Here is a 16,635-nt window from a genome sequence, read left to right on the forward strand (position 1 = left end):
GTGGTGCTGGTGGTGGTGGTGGTGGTAGTGGTGGTGGTGCTGGTAGTGGTGCTGGTAGTGGTGGTGGTAGTGGTGGTGGTGCTGGTAGTGGTGATGGTGCTGGTAGTGGTGGTGATGGTAGTAGTGCTGGTGGTGCTGGTAGTGGTGGTAGTGGTAGTGGTGGTAGTGGTGCTGGTAGTGGTAGTGGTGGTAGTAGTGCTGGTAGTGGTAGTGGTGGTAGTAGTGCTGGTGGTGCTGGTCGTGGTGGTGCTGGTGGTAGTAGTGCTGGTGGTGCTGGTAGTGGTGCTGGTAGTGGTGCTGGTAGTGGTGGTGGTAGTGGTGGTGGTAGTGGTGGTGGTAGTGGTGGTGGTAGTGGTGGTGGTAGTGGTGGTGGTAGTGGTGGTGGTAGTGGTGCTGGTAGTGGTGCTGGTAGTGGTGGTGGTAGTGGTGGTGGTAGTGGTGGTGGTAGTGGTGCTGGTAGTGGTGGTGGTAGTGGTGGTGGTAGTGGTGGTGGTAGTGGTGCTGGTAGTAGTGGTGGTGCTGCTGGTGCTGCAGGTGCTGGTAGTGGCGATGGTGGAGCTCACCGCGCCGCGCCGTCTTGCGGGAGGTGGACGTGACGAGCGGTGACCCCTTGCGCCGGGCCACGGGGCTCATGATGGCCGAGCTCGTGCCAAGCGCCGCCACGCGGTTCTCCACCTGCCGCAGCTGCAGCACCGACACAGCAGCGTCACCGTACAGACACCCACCAACACCCACCAGCCCCCACCAGACACCCACCAGACACCCACCAACACCCACCAGACACCCACCAGACACCCACCAGACACCCACCAGACACCCACCAACACCCACCAGACACCCACCAGACACCCACCAGACACCCACCAGACACCCACCAACACCAACCAGCCCCCACCAACACCCACCAGACACCCACCAACACCCACCAGACACCCACCAGCCCCACCAGACACCCACCAGCCCCACCAGACACCCACCAGACACCCACCAAACACCCACCAGACACCCACCAGACACCCACCAACACCCACCAACACCAACCAGACACCCACCAGACACCCACCAGACACCCACCAGACACCCACCAACACCAACCAGCCCCCACCAACACCAACCAGACACCCACCAACACCCACCAGACACCCACCAACACCCACCAACACCAACCAGCCCCCACCAACACCAACCAGACACCCACCAGACACCCACCAGACACCCACCAGACACCCACCAACACCAACCAGCCCACACCAACACCAACCAGCCCCCACCAACACCAACCAGACACCCACCAACAACAACCAGCCCCCACCAACACCAACCAGACACCCACCAGACACCCACCAACACCCACCAGACACCCACCAACACCAACCAACACCAACCAGACACCCACCAGACACCCACCAGACACCCACCAGACACCCACCAACACCAACCAGCCCCCACCAACACCCACCAGACACCCACCAACACCCACCAGACACCCACCAGCCCCACCAGACACCCACCAGACACCCACCAGACACCCACCAGACACCCACCAGACACCCACCAGACACCCACCAGACACCCACCAAACACCCACCAGACACCCACCAGACACCCACCAACACCCACCAGACACCCACCAACACCCACCAGACACCCACCAGACACCCACCAGACACCCACCAACACCCACCAACACCCACCAGACACCCACCAACACCCACCAGACACCCACCAACACCCACCAGACACCCACCAGACACCCACCAGCCCCCACCAGACACCCACCAACACCCACCAGACACCCACCAGACACCCACCAGACACCCACCAGACACCCACCAGACACCCACCAGACACCCACCAGACACCCACCAACACCCACCAACACCCACCAGACACCCACCAGACACCCACCAACACCCACCAACACCCACCAGACACCCACCAGCCCCCACCAGACACCCACCAGACTCCCACAAGACACCCACCAACACCCACCAACACCCACCAGACACCCACCAGACACCCACCAACACCCACCAACACCCACCAAACACCCACCAACACCCACCAACACCCACCAGACACCCACCAGCCCCCACCAGCCCCCACCAGACACCCACCAGACTCCCACAAGACACCCACCAACACCCACCAGACACCCACCAACACCCACCAACACCCACAAGACACCCACCAACACCCACCAACACCCACCAGACACCCACCAGACACCCACTAGACACCCACCAACACCCACCAGACACCCACCAGACACCCACCAACACCCACCAGACACCCACCAGACACCCACCAACCCCCACCAGACACCCACAAACACCCACCAGACCCCCACCAGACATCCACCAGACACCCACCAACACCCACCAACACCCACCAGACACCCACCAGACACCCACCAGACTCCAACCAGACACCCACCAACACCCACCAGACACCCACCAGACACCCACCAGACACCCACCAGCCCCCACCAGACACCCACCAGACACCAACCAGACACCCACCAGACACCCACCAGACACCCACCAGACACCCACCAACCCCACCAGACACCCACCGGACAACCACCAACACCCACCAGACACCCACCAGACACCCACCAGATACCCACCAACCCCACCAGACACCTACCAGACAACCACCAACACCCACCAGACACCCACCAGACACCCACCAACACCCACCAGACACCCACCAGCCCCCACCAGACACCCACCAGACACCCACCAGACACCCACCAGACACCCACCAACCCCACCAGACACCCACCAGACACCCACCAACACCCACCAGACACCCACCAGCCCCCACCAGACACCCACCAGCCCCCACCAGACACCCACCAGACACCCACCAACACCCACCAGACAACCACCAACACCCACCAGACACCCACCAGACACCCACCAGCCCCCACCAGACACCCACCAGACACCCACCAGACACCCACCAGACACCCACCATACAACCACCAACACCCACCAGACACCCACCAACCCCACCAGACACCCACCAGACACCCAGCAACACCCACCAGACACCCACCAGACACCCACCAACCCCACCAGACACCCACCAGACAACCACCAGACACCCACCAGACACCCACCAGACACCCACCAGACACCCACCAGACACCCACCAACCCCACCAGACACCCACCAGACAACCACCAACACCCACCAGACACCCACCAGACACCCACCAACACCCACCAGACACCCACCAGCCACCCACCAAACACCCACCAGACACCCACCAACCCCACCAGACACCCACCAGACAACCACCAACACCTACCAGACACCCACCAGACACCCACCAGACACCCACCAGACAACCACCAACACCCACCAGACACCCACCAGACACCCACCAGACACCCACCAGACACCCACCAGACACCCACCAGACACCCACCAACCCCACCAGACACCCACCAGACAACCACCAACACCCACCAGACACCCACCAGACACCCACCAGACACCCACCAGACACCCACCAGACACCCACCAACCCCACCAGACACCCACCAGACAACCACCAACACCCACCAGACACCCACCAGACAACCACCAACACCCACCAGACACCCACCAACACCCACCAGACACCCACCAGACACCCACCAGACACCCACCAGACACCCACCAACACCCACCAGACACCCACGAACACCCACCAGACACCCACCAGCCCCCACCAGACACCCACCAGACACCCACCAACACCCACTAGACACCCACCAACACCCACCAACACCCACCAGACCCCCACCAGACACCCACCAACCCCACCAGACCCCCACCAGACCCCCACCAGACACCCACCAGACACCCACCAACCCCCACCAGACACCCACCAACCCCCACCAGACACCCACCAACACCCACCAGACACCCACCAGACACCCACCAGACTCCAACCAGACACCAACCAGACACCCACCAGACACCCACCAGACACCCACCAGACACCCACCAGACACCCACCAGACACCCACCAGACAACCACCAACACCCACCAACACCCACCAACACCCACCAGACACCCACCAGACACCCATCAACCCCACCAGACACCCACCAGACACCCACCAGACACCCACCAACACCCACCAGACACCCACCAGCCCCACCAGACACCCACCAGCCCCACCAGACACCCACCAGACACCCACCAGACACCCACCAACACCCACCAACACCCACCAGACACCCACCAGACACCCACCAACACCCACCAGACACCCACCAGACACCCACCAACCCCCACCAACACCCACCAGACACCCACCAACACCCACCAGACACCCACCAGACACCCACCAGACACCCACCAGACACCCACCAATACCCACCAGACACCCACCAACCCCCACCAGACACCCACCAGACACCCACCAGACACCCACCAACACCCACCAGACACCCACCAATACCCACCAGACACCCACCAACCCCCACCAGACACCCACCAGACACCCACCAGACACCCACCAACACCCACCAGACACCCACCAGACACCCACCAGCCCCCACCAGACACCCACCAGACACCAACCAGACACCCACCAGACACCCACCAGACACCCACCAGACACCCACCAACCCCACCAGACACCCACCGGACAACCACCAACACCCACCAGACACCCACCAGACACCCACCAGATACCCACCAACCCCACCAGACACCTACCAGACAACCACCAACACCCACCAGACACCCACCAGACACCCACCAACACCCACCAGACACCCACCAGCCCCCACCAGACACCCACCAGACACCCACCAGACACCCACCAGACACCCACCAGACACCCACCAACCCCACCAGACACCCACCAGACACCCACCAACACCCACCAGACACCCACCAGCCCCCACCAGACACCCACCAGCCCCCACCAGACACCCACCAGACACCCACCAACACCCACCAGACAACCACCAACACCCACCAGACACCCACCAGACACCCACCAGCCCCCACCAGACACCCACCAAACACCCACCAGACACCCACCAGACACCCACCAGACAACCACCAACACCCACCAGACACCCACCAACCCCACCAGACACCCACCAGACACCCAGCAACACCCACCAGACACCCACCAGACACCCACCAACCCCACCAGACACCCACCAGACAACCACCAACACCCACCAGACACCCACCAGACACCCACCAGACACCCACCAGACACCCACCAGACACCCACCAACCCCACCAGACACCCACCAGACAACCACCAACACCCACCAGACACCCACCAGACACCCACCAACACCCACCAGACACCCACCAGCCACCCACCAAACACCCACCAGACACCCACCAACCCCACCAGACACCCACCAGACAACCACCAACACCTACCAGACACCCACCAGACACCCACCAGACACCCACCAGACAACCACCAACACCCACCAGACACCCACCAGACACCCACCAGACACCCACCAGACACCCACCAGACACCCACCAACCCCACCAGACACCCACCAGACAACCACCAACACCCACCAGACACCCACCAGACACCCACCAGACACCCACCAGACACCCACCAGACACCCACCAGACACCCACCAGACACCCACCAACCCCACCAGACACCCACCAGACAACCACCAACACCCACCAGACACCCACCAGACAACCACCAACACCCACCAGACACCCACCAACACCCACCAGACACCCACCAGACACCCACCAGACACCCACCAGACACCCACCAACACCCACCAGACACCCACGAACACCCACCAGACACCCACCAGCCCCCACCAGACACCCACCAGACACCCACCAACACCCACTAGACACCCACCAACACCCACCAACACCCACCAGACCCCCACCAGACACCCACCAACCCCACCAGACCCCCACCAGACCCCCACCAGACACCCACCAGACACCCACCAGACACCCACCAGACACCCACCAACCCCCACCAGACACCCACCAACCCCCACCAGACACCCACCAACACCCACCAGACACCCACCAGACACCCACCAGACTCCAACCAGACACCAACCAGACACCCACCAGACACCCACCAGACACCCACCAGACACCCACCAGACACCCACCAGACACCCACCAGACACCCACCAGACAACCACCAACACCCACCAACACCCACCAACACCCACCAGACACCCACCAGACACCCATCAACCCCACCAGACACCCACCAGACACCCACCAGACACCCACCAACACCCACCAGACACCCACCAGCCCCACCAGACACCCACCAGCCCCACCAGACACCCACCAGACACCCACCAACACCCACCAACACCCACCAGACACCCACCAGACACCCACCAACACCCACCAGACACCCACCAGACACCCACCAACCCCCACCAACACCCACCAGACACCCACCAACACCCACCAGACACCCACCAGACACCCACCAGACACCCACCAGACACCCACCAACCCCCACCAGACACCCACCAGACACCCACCAACACCCACCAGACTCCCACCAGACACCCACCAGACACCCACCAACACCCACCAGACACCCACCAACACCCACCAGACACCCACCAACACCCACCAGACACCCACCAACCCCCACCAGACACCCACCAGACACCCACCAGACACCCACCAGACACCCACCAACACCCACTAGACACCCACCAACACCCACCAACACCCACCAACCCCCACCAGACACCCACCAACCCCACCAGACACCCACCAGACACCCACCAACACCCACCAGACACCCACCAACACCCACCAGACACCCACCAGACACCCACCAGCCCCCACCAGACACCCACCAACACCCACCAGACACCCACCAGACACCCACCAACCCCCACCAGACACCCACCAGACACCCACCAGACTCCCACCAACACCCACCAGACTCCCACCAACCCCCACCAGACACCCGCCAGACTCCCACCAACACCCACCAGACACCCACCAGACTCCCACCAACACCCACCAGACACCCACCAGACACCTGCCAGACTCCCACCAACACCCACCAGACACCCACCAGACTCCCACCAACACCCACCAGACACCCACCAGACACCCACCAGACACCCACCAACACCCACCAACACCCACCAGACACCCACCAGACACCCACCAACACCCACCAACACCCACCAGACACCCACCAACACCCACCAGACACCCACCAACACCCACCAGACTCCCACCAACACCCACCAGACACCCAACAACACCCACCAGACACCCACCAGACACCCACCAGACACCCACCAGACACCCACCAACCCCACCAGACACCCACCAGACTCCCAGCAACACCCACCACTCCCACCAGACACCCACCAACACCCACCAGACACCCACCAAAACCCACCAACACCCACCAGACACCCACCAACACCCACCAACACCCACCAGACACCCACCAACACCCACCAACACCCACCAACACCCACCAGACACCCACCAGACACCCACCAACACCCACCAAACACCCACCAGACACCCACCAACACCCACCAACACCCACCAGACACCCACCAGACACCCACCAGACACCCACCAACACCCACCAGACTCCCACCAGACACCCACCAACACCCGCCAACACCCACCAACCCCCACCAGACACCCACCAACACCCACCAACACCCACCAGACACCCACCAGACACCAACCAACACCCACCAGACACCCACCAGACACCCACCAACCCCCACCAGACACCCACCAGACACCAACCAGACACCCACCAGACACCCACCAACCCCCACCAGACACCCACCAGACTCCCACCAACACCCACCAGACACCCACCAGACTCCCACCAACACCCACCAGACTCCCACCAACACCCACCAGACACCCACCAGACTCCCACCAACACCCACCAGACTCCCACCAGACACCCACCAGACACCCACCAACCCCCACCAGACACCCACCAGACACCCACCAGACACCCACCAGACACCCACCAGACTCCCACCAACACCCACCAGACTCCCACCAACACCCACCAGACACCCACCAACACCCACCAGACACCCACCAACACCCACCAGACACCCACCAACACCCACCAGACACCCACCAACACCCACCAACACCCACCAACACCCACCAGACACCCACCAACACCCACCAGACACCCACCAACACCCACCAGACACCCACCAGACACCCACCAGACACCCACCAACACCCACCAACACCCACCAACACCCACCAACACCCACCAGACACCCACCAACACCCACCAACACCCACCAGACACCCACCAGACACCCACCAGACACCCACCAGACACCCACCAACCCCCACCAGACACCCACCAGACACCCACCAACCCCCACCAGACACCCACCAGACACCCACCAACCCCCACCAGACACCCACCAGACACCCACCAGACACCCACCAACCCCCACCAGACACCCACCAGACACCCACCAACACCCACCAGACACCCACCAGACACCCACCAGACACCCACCAACCCCCACCAGACACCCACCAGACCCCCACCAGACACCCACCAGACACCCACCAACCCCCACTAGACACCCACCAACACCAACCAGACCCCCACCAGACACCCACCAGACACCCACCAACACCCACCAGACACCCACCAGACACCCACCAACACCCACCAGACACCCACCAGACACCCACCAACACCCACCAACACCCACCAGACACCCACCAACACCCACCAGACACCCACCAACACCCACCAGACACCCACCAGACTCCAACCAACACCCACCAGACACCCACCAACACCCACCAGACACCCACCAACACCCACCAGACACCCACCAGACACCCACCAGACACCCACCAGACACCCACCAACACCCACCAGACACCCACCAACACCCACCAGACACCCACCAGACACCCACCAGACACCCACCAGACACCCACCAGACACCCACCAACACCCACCAGACACCCACCAACACCCACCAGACACCCACCAGACACCCACCAACACCCACCAGACACCCACCAAACACCCACCAACCCCCACCAACACCCACCAGACACCCACCAGACACCCAACAGACACCCACCAACACCCACCAGACACCCACCAGACACCCACCAGACACCCACCAACCCCCACCAGACACCCACCAGACCCCCACCAGACACCCACCAGACACCCACCAACCCCCACTAGACACCCACCAACACCAACCAGACCCCCACCAACACCCACCAGACTCCAACCAGACACCCACCAGACACCCACCAGACACCCACCAGACACCCACCAGACACCCACCAGCCCCCACCAGACACCCACCAGACACCCACCAGACACCCACCAGACACCCATCAGACACCCATCAACACCCACCAGACACCCACCAACCCCACCAGACACCCACCAGACACCCACCAGCCCCACCAGACACCCACCAACACCCACCAGACACCCACCAGACACCCACCAGACACCCACCAACCCCACCAGACACCCACCAACACCCACCAGACACCCACCAACACCCACCAGACACCCAACAACACCCACCAGACACCCACCAGACACCCACCAGACACCCACCAACACCCACCAGACACCCACCAGACACCCACCAACCCCCACCAGACACCCACCAGACACCCACCAACACCCACCAACCCCCACCAGACACACACCAACCCCACCAGACACCCACCAGACACCCACCAACCCCACCAGACACCCACCAGACACCCACCAACACACACCAGACACCCACCACACACCCACCAACACCCACCAACACCCACCAGACACCCACCAATACCCACCAGACACCCACCAACCCCCACCAGACACCCACCAGACACCCACCAGACACCCACCAGACACCCACCAACCCCCACCAGACACCCACCAGACTCCCACCAACACCCACCAGACTCCCACCAACACCCACCAGACACCCACCAGACACCCACCAGACACCCACCAACACCCACCAACACCCACCAGACACCCACCAGACACCCACCAACACCCACCAGACACCCACCAACACCCACCAACACCCACCAGACACCCACCAGACACCCACCAACACCCACCAACACCCACCAGACACCCACCAGACACCCACCAACACCCACCAGACACCCACCAGACACCCACCAGACACCCACCAACACCCACCAACACCCACCAACCCCCACCAGACACCCACCAACCCCACCAGACACCCACCAGACACCCACCAACCCCACCAGACACCCACCAGACACCCACCAACACCCACCAGACACCCACCAACACCCACCAACACCCACCAATACCCACCAGACACCGACCAACCCCCACCAGACACCCACCAGACACCCACCAGACACCCACCAGACACCCACCAACCCCCACCAGACTCCCACCAACACCCACCAGACACCCACCAGACTCCCACCAACACCCACCAGACACCCACCAGACACCCACCAGACACCCACCAACACCCACCAGACACCCACCAACACCCACCAACACCCACCAGACACCCACCAACACCCACCAGACACCCACCAACACCCACCAGACTCCCACCAACACCCACCAGACACCCAACAACACCCACCAGACACCCACCAGACACCCACCAGACACCCACCATACACCCACCAACCCCACCAGACACCCACCAGACTCCCACCAACACCCACCAGACTCCCACCAGACACCCACCAACACCCACCAGACACCCACCAGACTCCCACCAACACCCACCAGACACCCACCAGACTCCCACCAACACCCACCAGACACCCACCAACACCCACCAACAGCCACCAGACTCCCACCAGACTCCCACCAGACACCCACCAGACACCCACCAGACACCCACCAACACCCACCAGACACCCACCAGACAGCCACCAACACCCACCAGACACCCACCAGACACCCACCAACCCCACCAGACACCCACCAGACACCCACCAGACACCCACCAGACACCCACCAGACACCCACCAGACACCCACCAACCCCACCAGACACCCACCAGACACCCACCAACACCCACCAGACACCCACCAGAAACCCACCAGACACCCACCAACACCCACCAGACACCCACCAACACCCACCAACACCCACCAGACACCCACCAACACCCACCAGACACCCACCAACACCCACCAGTCACCCACCAGACACCCACCAACACCCACTAGACACCCACCAACACCCACCAGACACCCACCAACACCCACCAGACACCCACCAACACCCACCAGACACCCACCAGACACCCACCAACCCCACCAGACACCCACCAACACCCACCAGACACCCACCAGACACCCACCAACACCTACCAGACACCCACCAGACACCCACCAACACCCACCAGACACCCACCAACACCCACCAACACCCACCAGACACCCACCAGACACCCACCAACACCCACCAGACACCCACCAGCTCCTACCAACCCCCAACAGACACCCACCAGACACCCACCAGACACCCACCAACACCCACCAGACACCCACCAGACACCCACCAGACACCCACCAGACACCCACCAACACCCACCAGACACCCACCAGACACCCACCAGACACCCACCAACACCCACCAGACACCCACCAACACCCACCAGACACTCACCAACCCCACCAGACACCCACCAGACACCCACCAACACCCACCAGACACCCACCAGACACCCACCAACCCCACCAGAACCCCACCAGAACCCACCAAACACCCACCAGACACCCACCAGACACCCACCAACACCCACCAGACACCCACCAACACCCACCAGACACCCACCAGCCCCCACCAGACACCCACCAGACACCCACCAACACCCACTAGACACCCACCAACACCCACCAACACCCACCAGACACCCACCAGACACCCACCAGACACCCACCAGCCCCACCAGACACCCACCAACACCCACCAGACACCCACCAGACACCCACCAACACCCACCAGACACCCACCAGACACCCACCAACCCCACCAGACACCCACCAACACCCACCAACACCCACCAGACACCCACCAACACCCACCAACACCCACCAGACACCCACCAACACCCACCAGACACCCACCAGACACCCACCAGACACCCACCAGACACCCACCAGACACCCACCAACCCCCACCAGACACCCACCAACCCCACCAGACACCCACCAGACACCCACCAACCCCACCAGACACCCACCAGACACCCACCAACACCCACCAGACACCCACCACACACCCACCAACACCCACCAACACCCACCAGACACCCACCAATACCCACCAGACACCCACCAACCCCCACCAGACACCCACCAGACACCCACCAGACACCCACCAACCCCCACCAGACACCCACCAGACTCCCACCAACACCCACCAGACACCCACCAGACACCCACCAGACACCCACCAACACCCACCAGACACCCACCAGCACCCACCAGACACCCACCAGACACCCACCAACACCCACCAGACACCCACCAACACCCACCAGACACCCACCAGACACCCACCAGACACCCACCAACACCCACCAGACACCCACCAACACCCACCAGACACCCACCAACACCCACCAACCCCCACCAGACACCCACCAACCCCACCAGACACCCACCAGACACCCACCAACCCCACCAGACACCCACCAGACACCCACCAACACCCACCCGACACCCACCACACACCCACCAACACCCACCAACACCCACCAGACACCCACCAATACCCACCAGACACCCACCAACCCCCACCAGACACCCACCAGACACCCACCAGACACCCACCAGACACCCACCAGACACCCACCAACCCCCACCAGACTCCCACCAACACCCACCAGACACCCACCAGACTCCCACCAACACCCACCAGACACCCACCAGACACCCACCAACACCCACCAGACACCCACCAGACACCCACCAACACCCACCAGACACCCACCAACACCCACCAACACCCACCAGACACCCACCAGACACCCACCAACACCCACCAGACACCCACCAACACCCACCAGACTCCCACCAACACCCACCAGACACCCAACAACACCCACCAGACACCCACCAGACACCCACCAGACACCCACCAGACACCCACCAACCCCACCAGACACCCACCAGACTCCCACCAACACCCACCAGACTCCCACCAGACACCCACCAACACCCACCAGACTCCCACCAACACCCACCAGACTCCCACCAACACCCACCAGACACCCACCAACACCCACCAACAGCCACCAGACTCCCACCAGACTCCCACCAGACACCCACCAGACTCCCACCAGACACCCACCAACACCCACCAGACACCCACCAGACAGCCACCAACACCCACCAGACACCCACCAACCCCACCAGACACCCACCAGACACCCACCAGACACCCACCAGACACCCACCAGACACCCACCAGACACCCACCAACCCCACCAGACATCCACCAGACACCCACCAACACCCACCAGACACCCACCAACACCCACCAACACCCACCAGACACCCACCAACACCCACCAACACCCACCAGACACCCACCAGACACCCACCAACACCCACTAGACACCCACCAACACCCACCAGACACCCACCAACACCCACCAGACACCCACCAGACACCCACCAGACACCCACCAGACACCCACCAACACCCACCAGACACCCACCAGACACCCACCAACACCTACCAGACACCCACCAGACACCCACCAACACCCACCAGACACCCACCAACACCCACCAGACACCCACCAACACCCACCAGACACCCACCAGCTCCCACCAACCCCCAACAGACACCCACCAGACACCCACCAGACACCCACCAACACCCACCAGACACCCACCAACCCCACCAGACACCCACCAACACCCACCAACACCCACCAGACACCCACCAACACCCACCAGACACCCACCAACACCCACCAGACACCCACCAGACACCCACCAACACCCACCAGACACCCACCAGACACCCACCAACCCCCACCAGACACCCACCAGACACCCACCAGACACCCACCAGACACCCACCAACACCCACCAGACACCCACCAACACCCACCAACCCCCACCAGACACCCACCAACCCCACCAGACACCCACCAGACACCCACCAACACCTACCAGACACCCACCAGACACCCACCAACACCCACCAGACACCCACCAACACCCACCAACACCCACCAGACACCCACCAGACACCCACCAACACCCACCAGACACCCACCAACACCCACCAGACACCCACCAGACACCCACCAACCCCACCAGACACCCACCAACACCCACCAGACACCCACCAGACACCCACCAACACCTACCAGACACCCACCAGACACCCACCAACACCCACCAGACACCCACCAACACCCACCAACACCCACCAGACACCCACCAGACACCCACCAACACCCACCAGACACCCACCAGCTCCTACCAACCCCCAACAGACACCCACCAGACACCCACCAGACACCCACCAACACCCACCAGACACCCACCAGACACCCACCAGACACCCACCAGACACCCACCAGACACCCACCAGACACCCACCAGACACCCACCAACACCCACCAGACACCCACCAACACCCACCAGACACTCACCAACCCCACCAGACACCCACCAGACACCCACCAACACCCACCAGACACCCACCAACCCCACCAGAACCCCACCAGAACCCACCAAACACCCACCAGACACCCACCAGACACCCACCAACACCCACCAGACACCCACCAACACCCACCAGACACCCACCAGCCCCCACCAGACACCCACCAGACACCCACCAACACCCACTAGACACCCACCAACACCCACCAACACCCACCAGACACCCACCAGACACCCACCAGACACCCACCAGCCCCACCAGACACCCACCAACACCCACCAGACACCCACCAGACACCCACCAACACCCACCAGACACCCACCAACCCCACCAGACACCCACCAACACCCACCAACACCCACCAGACACCCACCAACACCCACCAACACCCACCAGACACCCACCAACACCCACCAGACACCCACCAGACACCCACCAGACACCCACCAGACACCCACCAGACACCCACCAACCCCCACCAGACACCCACCAACCCCACCAGACACCCACCAGACACCCACCAACCCCACCAGACACCCACCAGACACCCACCAACACCCACCAGACACCCACCACACACCCACCAACACCCACCAACACCCACCAACACCCACCAGACACCCACCAATACCCACCAGACACCCACCAATACCCACCAGACACCCACCAACCCCCACCAGACACCCACCAGACACCCACCAGACACCCACCAACCCCCACCAGACACCCACCAGACTCCCACCAACACCCACCAGACACCCACCAGACACCCACCAGACACCCACCAACACCCACCAGACACCCACCAGCACCCACCAGACACCCACCAGACACCCACCAACACCCACCAGACACCCACCAACACCCACCAGACACCCACCAGACACCCACCAGACACCCACCAACACCCACCAGACACCCACCAACACCCACCAGACACCCACCAACACCCACCAACCCCCACCAGACACCCACCAACCCCACCAGACACCCACCAGACACCCACCAACCCCACCAGACACCCACCAGACACCCACCAACACCCACCCGACACCCACCACACACCCACCAACACCCACCAACACCCACCAGACACCCACCAATACCCACCAGACACCCACCAACCCCCACCAGACACCCACCAGACACCCACCAGACACCCACCAGACACCCACCAGACACCCACCAACCCCCACCAGACACCCACCAGACTCCCACCAACACCCACCAGACACCCACCAGACTCCCACCAACACCCACCAGACACCCACCAGACACCCACCAACACCCACCAGACACCCACCAGACACCCACCAACACCCACCAGACACCCACCAACACCCACCAACACCCACCAGACACCCACCAGACACCCACCAACACCCACCAGACACCCACCAACACCCACCAGACTCCCACCAACACCCACCAGACACCCAACAACACCCACCAGACACCCACCAGACACCCACCAGACACCCACCAGACACCCACCATACACCCACCAACCCCACCAGACACCCACCAGACTCCCACCAACACCCACCAGACTCCCACCAGACACCCACCAACACCCACCAGACTCCCACCAACACCCACCAGACTCCCACCAACACCCACCAGACACCCACCAACACCCACCAACAGCCACCAGACTCCCACCAGACTCCCACCAGACACCCACCAGACTCCCACCAGACACCCACCAACACCCACCAGACACCCACCAGACAGCCACCAACACCCACCAGACACCCACCAACCCCACCAGACACCCACCAGACACCCACCAGACACCCACCAGACACCCACCAGACACCCACCAGACACCCACCAACCCCACCAGACATCCACCAGACACCCACCAACACCCACCAGACACCCACCAACACCCACCAACACCCACCAGACACCCACCAACACCC

The 16,635-nt window shown here is 62.7% G+C and overlaps 1 protein-coding gene across 1 annotated transcript in view; it reads right to left on the reverse strand.

Annotated features, from left to right (window-relative positions):
• Nucleotides 1–16,635, reverse strand: part of LOC144951215 (uncharacterized) — a 68,247-nt gene that overhangs the window by 42,116 nt on the left and 9,496 nt on the right. Inside the window, exon 3 of the mRNA XM_078881364.1 lies at nucleotides 564–684. Within this exon, the coding sequence (XP_078737490.1) occupies nucleotides 564–684 (121 nt within the window). The remainder of the gene's footprint in view (nucleotides 1–563; nucleotides 685–16,635) is intronic.

This window comes from Lampetra fluviatilis, chromosome 61, assembly GCF_964198595.1.
Source record: "Lampetra fluviatilis chromosome 61, kcLamFluv1.1, whole genome shotgun sequence".
Lineage (NCBI taxonomy): Eukaryota > Metazoa > Chordata > Hyperoartia > Petromyzontiformes > Petromyzontidae > Lampetra > Lampetra fluviatilis.